At 38.2% G+C, this 9,333-nt stretch overlaps 1 protein-coding gene across 1 annotated transcript in view; it reads left to right on the forward strand.

The window, feature by feature from the left end:
• The window catches only part of CMTM4 (CKLF like MARVEL transmembrane domain containing 4), a 46,533-nt gene extending 38,029 nt beyond the window's left edge, over positions 1-8,504 (forward strand). The window contains exon 5 of the mRNA XM_020814391.3: positions 1,462-8,504. Within this exon, the coding sequence (XP_020670050.3) occupies positions 1,462-1,489 (28 nt within the window). The 3' untranslated portion in view covers positions 1,490-8,504. The remainder of the gene's footprint in view (positions 1-1,461) is intronic.
• The last annotated feature ends 829 nt before the right edge of the window (positions 8,505-9,333 follow it).

The following is a 9,333-nucleotide window of genomic DNA, read 5'->3' on the forward strand; positions in this document are numbered from 1 at the left end:
TGTGGTTCACTTTGTTTACATACCATTTTATATAACTCTGGTTTTCTGTCCATCTTCTCAGCAAGGTTTCATGGGAAAAATAGCATACTTTACGAATAGGGAGTGTGGAGCTAGTAATTAGGGTCTCTTTGGCTTTGTGTTTCCTGTCTCTTGCATCTGGTGTTTAGGTCAACCACCAAGATGAATGTGTAAAGTCAGTAAGAGTTAATACCGTTTTTTTCTCAAAATGTCAGCAGCATTTCCTTAATGATAGTACACATCAGTTCTCCACCAAAGCTATAAGTTATGTTCTGCATGTTGGTTGAATGTCACCAATTATAGGGTAGTGGCTGATTTGGCTGGGTAGTATTAGCAGTTCCTTATTTTATTTTATTTTGCATGGATCTTGCATCTTAATCGTGGAAGATTTATTTATTTATTTATTTCATTTATATCCCACCTATCTGGTCGTGTCAGGACCACTCTAGGCGGCTAACAACAATTAAAAGATAATACAATAATAATAATAAAAAAAGAGGGCGTCAGGAATTATCTGGTGGGAAGGCCTGCCTAAACATCCATGTTTTTAATTGATTCTTAAAAATGTTAAAGATGTTAATCCATCCAATTTCCTGTAGCTTTCTAAACACTTGGAGTAAACCTCCTCTGCCGAAAGGTCTGTCAGCAACTCAAGATATGTGTGGACCCAGTATCAGTTGCCTTTCTTTTTTTAAAAAAAACTCCAAAGCTGTCTGAAGTCCTTTGAGCATTGAGATGTTTGAGAATGTGTGACTGTTGTGTGGGAAGCAACTCTAGTGGTTAGATGGGATTAGAGATGAGTGAGGTACAGTCCTCCAGGTATTGTTCAGTCACAGTATTCCTTACCTCTTCGTATGCTGGCCAAGATTTATGGGATTTGCAATCCAACAACATCTGAAAAGTGTAGGAACAAACGTTACCTTCCAGATATTTTTGGCCTGTACCTCCTATTAGCCCTAGCTAGCAGAACCAAAGGTGAGGGATTCTGAGAACTCCACATTTGCATACTCTGGAATAAAGTACGTTAAATAATCAATTTGCATAGCTGGTTGAAGGACCTTTCTCAGATTAAAAAAAATCCATATGCAGAAAATTTTAAAAACAGTATATGTGGTTTTTAAATGTCTCGGCCCTTTAAAATGTGACTCAGGGTACAACTACACTAGCAGCAGGGAGTGAGCTAGTGCAGATTGCTTGGGAATGGTCTAATCATTAGAATGATCTAATCAAGACTGACCGTTCACATGGAAATAGCTTCTTCCAATATCATGAAGTGGCTCAAATAAATGAGCCACTTCAGGATATTGTTAAATGAATCACTTCCCCTGCTCAGCAGAGGGCAAGGAAAGTTTTTTAAAATGTTTTTCTACCGTATATAGACTATTGCTGATGCTCTGCATCAGTTATTATTATTTTTAATCATTTCTTTGGCTTCTCTTAAAGGGCCAGTCGAGAAAATGCTTGCAGCTGAAGCCACCACCATGGATTTGATTCTGGGCTGTTTCTTGACTGGTCCTTTAAGGTATGGCAAAGAAACATTTTTTAAAAAAAGTTATAACTGATGTAGGGCATCAGTTATAGTCTACATACAGTAAAATATATATATATATATATATATATTCACTTCCCTTGCCCTCTGTCAAACAGGGGAAGTGATTAATTTGCAAATACCTTGAAGTGAAAGAGGAAAGTTTACTTTAGCAGTCGGAGCAATCCTACCCACTCCAGACAAGTAGAAGCCTTTTGACAGGGGCCAGAAGTATGTGGGTAAGGATGCTTTAGGAGAGGCCTGGTGAACTCCAGCAAATATGTCATCTGATAGCTGTCTTTTAGCTCATCCCTGCAGTGCTCCAAAGAGTGGGCTAAACAGCCCATTGAGTCAGCCTCTCAGAAATCCAATAGTTCTACTGTGTACGTGATTTAACATTTTGTTTTATTAGAAACCACATACTGCGACTGCTCTCAGTGAGTTACTGGTGCAGAGATAGCTGGTACTGATAGCTCTGTAGGATGACTGTAGTAAGGAAACAGTTTATGGTTCCTTATATTTATGGATTGAAAATGCCCTCTCACCAAGATAAATGAATAGCCCCATAGTAGACACGAGTGCATCTTTATTAAGGCAAAGTGCAACACCACAGGTGGTGCGGATTCCCTTCCCCCACCCTGTGGGCTGATTGGGTCATTAACTGGGTTCTGCGCATTGCTGAGGTCCCTCTTCAGTGGTGACAGACCAATCTGGGCAGGAGCTTGGCTAGCCTTGCCCTACCTTCCCAGGCAGCTGACCGTTCACTGACTGCACAGGGAGACCCCCCATCCCATCTCCTTGCTGGAGTGGTCGGCTGCCTGGGGAGGGGGGCTTAGGCCAGCTGGGTTTCTGCCTGGATTGGTGTGTCACTGCGATGGATGGAGCCTGATTAGCAGCTGGCCCAAGGGTGGGGGAAAGGGAATCTGCACCACCTGTGGTGCCACACTTTGTCTTGGATAGAAATAGCAAAGCGCCCATGTCTACCAAATAGATACCAAAGGAATTGTTCTAAAGCTGTTTCTGTGTGTAATCTGTCATAGTTAAAAGTAATAACACTGAGATAATTCACATTAGAACTGCTCACTGGACATTAAATGTGCTCAGCTGACAAGTTCTGTGTAGAGAAATATTTCAGTTAACAATCCCAGAAATTTATTATAAACTTTTCTACTTTTTGTCATTTGTGGGAGAACAGGAGAAGACTCTGTTGCCATAGCTGACAAACTCAAAAGTAGTATATTCATATTTGCTATTTGATTTTTAAGACTGAGGTAGTTATTTTTAAGGCTGCCCAAGAACCATTTCTGTAGTTAATATATCTTTCCCCTCCCTGAGGAAGTCTTGAGAGATGTTACAGGTTAATTTGGAAACTAATGCATTTAATCTCCCATCAGAAGGCACACTTGCAAAATATGCTTTACTGTTTTCATCATGTGTGATCATCTGTCATCATTTTAGTAATCCAGTGTGATAGACTGATGGACCAGGACTTAGGAGACTTGGGTTCAAATCCCTACTTGTCCATGAAAATTCACTGGGAAGGTGACAATGGTAAACCACTCCTTGCACATCGCACATACATTGAAAGCCATATTAGGGTTGCCATCATAAGTGGGAGGTGACTTGACAGCACAGAACTCACATGGATCATCATCCTTTTATATAGGTATTACGGTTAGTAGCTGCTGTTATTTAAAGGTACATTTTCAGTATCAAAGAAAATATACTTTTAAAGGTTGTGAGGTGCTTAAAAAGAAAAATACTGTAAAGAAGGGTCTTATATTTACACACAAATGTAAACTTGAAACTTCCATTTTAAATGTTTGGGACCAAAATATTTAAATTAGAGATACCGTATTTGCCAGCATACAAGATGACTTTTTGGCCCTGAAAAACATGCCTCCAAGTGGGGGGGTCGTCTTGTACGCTGGGTGCATGTCTAGCAGACCCTCCCTCTCTCCCAGCGAAGTCACTTACCTGGTAGTAAGACCCAGTAGAGCCCCACTCCTAGCCTGGGGACAGCCTGACTTTAGCACCGAACAGCTGACTGTCGGAACAGCAGAGAGGCAGCAGCCATTTTGACATGTGACCACATGGCTGCTGCCTCTCCAAAATGGCTGCCGCCTCTCTGCTGTTCCTTCTTCCAGCAAACCCTGGCATCTCTCAGAAGAGGAACCAAAAGGGGCAAAAGGAACTTTCCCCATGATGCAGCCAAAGCAGAATCATGCATGCGGAAGAGGGGGTAGTCTTTTACAGCAAGTATATAGCAAACTCTACATTCTGAGTGGGAATGTTGGGGGACCATCTTATACACCCAGTCGCCTTATACGGTACATGAAATAGTTGCAAAGGGCATGAAAGTGTATATTTTAAACAAGGGATTGAGTCAGTCATGGTACACTTGACAGTATGTTCCTTAAAAGCATGCTTATTAGCAAACATTTTTAACCATTACTACTTTGAAATTAAATACTTCCCTGCAACAGTATAATACTGATGTGAGATTTTGTTTCCAGGGCCCTGCTGAATTTTGAGAGAAGGAGTGGGGTGACACTATTGGACTAACAGTCCATGATCCCAATACCATGAGGATAGTTGCAGGTGTTCACAAAGTGTGACATATCTTGATGTTGCTTTGTAAGCTGCATTAAAACTCAGCAGTGTTTCCAAAGCAATTTGTCTTGTAATATAATCTACTGTTTATGGAGTCTGTTGATCGAAGAAAGAAAGTAAACTATATAGATGTAAGTAAATTACTGTGTACACATTTAAAATAACTCTTGTTTTTGTTGGTAATGCATACATTTAAATAGGAATATAGAAAGTGATTGCAAAGCCATCTGTAAGGACTTAAAATATGGTAACAGAATATATTTGTACATGTTTTGAAAATCTTAAATCCATTTGTTGCCTGACTTTAAACTGCTTGCTTGTGTGTAAATTTGCCTGGTTTGCAAGCATTGTGGGCTATGAGTTTTTGTTTGAAACGAGAGCCAAACTATATGTTACAGGTAATCCATCACTAGAAGAAATAATTATTTAGATGTGAGTTATATGTGATTGTCACAGGAGGGCAGTCTCACTTAAATGGTGGCTGAAGTCATGTTGCTTAGTATACTAAGTCACACTAGAGCAGACCCACTGAATCATTGGGGATTGGTGTGTCAACACATCTGCAAGTTCCATAGAAAATGGGCCTCTTCCAAGTGCAAGTTACTATGCTTAGTAACAGGATTTACGCCAGTCTTTCCTGACTTCCTGTTAGCTTGGTTTGTTTGGCATGTGGTCTTCAGTCAAATGTATTCTTTATTTGCAATTCTGATTTCATTTGAGCACTAATGAGATTTTAGCTGTACTTACTGGCTTATCTGCAGCATCTGCTTTGATCTAGTACTATATACCTATACTAGAATTAACCATTTTTAATGTCTTATGGGTTGACTTCTGTTTGGAGGTATGACTTATTTGAGGACAATGATTGAGTATGTACAGAATGTAAAGATAGGAGGTTGCTTTGAAGTGCCAATGCCCTTTTTTCCTTTCAAGCCTTAAATATGTTCAGGATTTGAAAACTAAATTCTCTTTAATGGATACTGAGAGAGAGACAGACAGAGAGAGAGAGAGAGTATATATTTTAGTACATTGATTATTTTGGTTCCATGACATTTTTAGCCAATTGATATGTTGGTAACCAACTGCACAGTTTTAGGAGTGGTGTTGGGCTTACCCGACTGCCATGACTTTCCTGGTGAAAGAGATAAAATATGGACCCTTGTACCTTGATTTTCATAAGCTCCCAGTGAATGGGGACCAGCATGCGTTTTAGAATGGAACTTGAGACAAATCATGCTTTCTTAATTGGAGTGTCTCAGCACTTTCATTTGGCTTAGTCTTCAGTTGTTTGCCCTTTTACCTGAACTAAATGGGGCTTGTTTTTAAGTGCATGTGTTGGATTGCATTGTGAATTATGGGAAGCTCATCTCAGGTTTTCTCTTGTGGAGTTTGAAAATTTCCGTGTTGAAACATTTCTGTAAAATTAAATGATGTCTGCATTTCCGTGGTCAAAGCAGTTCAGACTATAACAGTCTAGTTTTCATTTTTCTTAAGTACTGTCTTTGTCCAGTGTTTATATTGGAGCCTTGAAGGAGTATACTTAATACATTCTTATTGAATGCCTATAGCACTCTTACACTATTAGTGCACTTTCTGGTGGAAAAAATGTAGGGAAGCACAAATCTTGAGTTGTTAATAGTTTTAATGTCTTTTATAACCCCCTCACACACACACACACACTTAATCAACTAGGAATAAATTATGTGCTTAACTTGGATTCTGTGGACACATTTCTTCTTATCTGCATTATTGTGGATGGAACTTATTTGTATATATTGGAGTTTTGTAACTGCTAAAATACAATAATGAATGATAAACTGTATATTTATTACTCATTATATTGTCAAAGTTTAGGTTTGAAAAGTTGACACTTGTAAGCCCTCTCCCAACTGTGTTGTAAAGTGAGATCCAGTTTCACCCAGGGTGCCTTTGTGTGTGTGTGTGTGTGTGTGTGTGTATGCACGTATATGTGTGCAACATAAGTGCTTTTCAGTCAAATAGAGATTATCCATACAAACACTATTCTTATAACCATGAATATAACATTCTAAATTTAAAGAGATTTTGTTAAACATCAGCCTTAATGAAATCGTCAAGACTTTTGTTTTCCAGGCAAAATTAGAAAGATATACTGCCATCCCCTGCTTGAAAAATCAAATGTTTTTAGCCACACATTGATACAGGGGTGGCTAAAGTGCAATGTCTCAGATATTGCTCCACTGCATCTCCCATGAGCCTTAGCTGGCATAACCTCTGGTGAAGAATGCTGGGAGCCACAGTCCAATAGCATATAGTAGGTGACATTCCCCCCATTCAATTGGGTTTGAATAGAAAACCAAACAGAGTTGAGCTATGTGGGATCAAACTGAAACAAACAGCAAAGAATAAGTGCCCAGAGTCACAAAGACTCTAAAGGATAGATTGTTCTTCCCTTCATCAGAATAGTTTCAAACAAGCTTGTGTTGCTTTTTAATGCACCCTGATAGGTATTAAAGGAGTGCTTCTGAAAACCAGTGAAAGTGTGGATTAAATTTTCCACAACCAGTCCAAGTAAAAGCAGTCCTTCTCTGTCTTACTCAATTGACCTACTGCAACAGACTTGTTTAAATATATGCATGGTTTTAGTTTTGGAAGAAGTAGCCAAAAATGTGACCAAAAGTGTTATCTCGGTTCATCAGAGGCAATCTGTCCTGTATTTCTCATATTTATCTTCAGGCTGGTTTTTAAGACCTGTTAGACCCCTCCTTAGGTATACAGTATTGCAAATGAAAATATGGATTCATGCAACAGTTTATCCTAAGGCCCACAGTTGTTATTAGCTTCTTTCTGAATTTATTGGGCACTCTGAAATAACTCACTAAGCACAGAAGAGAGTTAGAAAATCCAAAGTCTAGCTCCAAAGTATGAAATATTTTTGATAGACAAGACTTGTGAACCTAAATGTTCTTCCTTATAAGTTGAAATGCTTGGGACCTAATTTACAGTATATTTGCTTATGACTGAGGTTAGAAAGTTGCTTCCAATTGCAACTTTCAGGTAAAGTTTCTACTTTGATTTGGATTCCTGCACTGAACGGGGGTTGGACCTGTTGGCCTTCTAGGCCCCTTCTAACTCAATTATTTTATGATTGTATTCTTGATTCCATAAGTGCTGTTGTTGATTTCAGCTGAATTTATTTTCATCCTGGGAATTCAATAGGATATATTCTTAAACATAGATTGATTTGTTCAGCAGTGAATCATTGAACTTTTATATTAAGAAAAGTAATCCTTAAACTGATGTAATTACCTCACAGAGATTTTCACTATAATCCTTTACATTTCTGTTCATGGCATCACTTGCTGCATTTTTAAATCTTCAGCTTCTCTGCCCATTGATAGCCAGAGCACTTCCTTACAAAGGTGGCATGGGCAGACTTCCACCATTCGATTGAAAATGGCTTTGTACCTCCCATAAGGCACTGTTTGAATAGTATGGAAACAGTTGACCGTCATGCTGCTGTAGCAATGTATGAATGAGATCTTAGTGACCACCAATGCCTCTTCTGATAATCTAAATGTTAATCAGTTGACCTGGCCAGCGTAAGTATTTATGGTGGTGGCATTTCAGCCCTCATACAGTTGGTACCCTACCTGTCTTATGTAGGAAGTGGGGACAGAGAACATTGCAGATAGCAACACTGCATTGACGAGTCCATTGTTCTTGCCAGTGCCAGGAAACATTACTTACTTGGGCTCCGTATTAAAAAATACCCTGTCAAACAAGACTAAAAGACTTACCCTGCTGTTCTGGTTTAGTATTGAAATATGAGCATGCAAAGTTTAAATATTAGAATGTGCAACATTTATTGAGGACTCCTATTTGTGCTGTGAATACCTTTAATCCTTAGCCGTTCCAAAATGTTATGAAGGCGAGTAGTAGCTGTATGCCATGCACTTCATTCTCGTTTGCAATATAATTATACATTTATACATTTCAAGATGAATTATAATGATTTTTACATATTATGATACTGAAGGCAATCAATAAATCACTGCTTGTTCATATCTGTTTAAATTTATTCTTATGCAGTGTACTTTTATAAGTTTTGCTTTGTATATTAGCACAACTTTTGTATGTATGTGTGTGAGATTCACAAGTTGATATGATTACCCTATTTTCTGATCAACAGTACTTTCTCCTACATACTTTTTGATACACCAAGACACTGAAATAAAATTTTCATGGTACTTGTCTGCTAAAAATCTGTATTTTTATACATAGGATAAATTGTAGGTTTTCTGTACACTAATCTTGTATGGAATCATTGTAAAGGATTTGTTTAATAAATGGATAGAAGTACAAATGCACTTGTGCTTTCTTTGTATATGCTTTGATTGAATTATGACTTATCATTTTACAGTATCTCCCCTCTGAGTGATCTTCTGCTATGGCTCACAATTGTTTCCATCCATGATAGTGGCCAAGGAAAGAGAATACTGTAATGGTCAATGTTTCATTTTTGCATAAATTCACAAGACTATAAGACTATGCTTAGGTATCATAAATTATAGTTCTTCAAAATGTGAAACTATGTTGTGCTACTGAAGTTGGGTACTGAGTCCAGAGCAGTCCAAAATAAGATACACTGCTGCAGTACTGCTAAGAATTGCATGTAAGATTTTGCAAATAATTTCAGAGATGGGTGTGTAATTTTGGCCCTTGCATAAACTTCCTGTACATCATTGAGCATTTGAACCCAGCCTGTGCAGTAGCACACATATGGCTTTATTTATTAGTATATAAGCATCTTATTTGTACAAGGAAATATGTGTTACATGTCTTCAGAGATAATTAGGAAAGTGGAAAAACTGGACTATGTCACAAATCTACTTTGGAAATGGAGGTATTTAACAAATATAATGCATGTCAAGTCCACATGGTCTCTACATACTGCTCAACCCACCTTAAGAAAACTACCCTAGTATGAACAACAGCCATGCCATGAAACTTTGGGACTTTTTATCAATCAATCAAAACCTTTATAGACATATACAAACCACCTGGTCAAAAACTACATTCAGTAAAACTTGATTGCAACTTTCTAGTACAATGGGACTTTTTATCTTTGTGCACAGTGTGGTGAAGATGAATGATCATTGAAAGCTATCTATTTGCTTTATTTAGTGGTCTAA

Source organism: Pogona vitticeps, chromosome 10, assembly GCF_051106095.1.
Source record: "Pogona vitticeps strain Pit_001003342236 chromosome 10, PviZW2.1, whole genome shotgun sequence".
NCBI classification, from domain to species: Eukaryota; Metazoa; Chordata; class Lepidosauria; order Squamata; family Agamidae; genus Pogona; species Pogona vitticeps.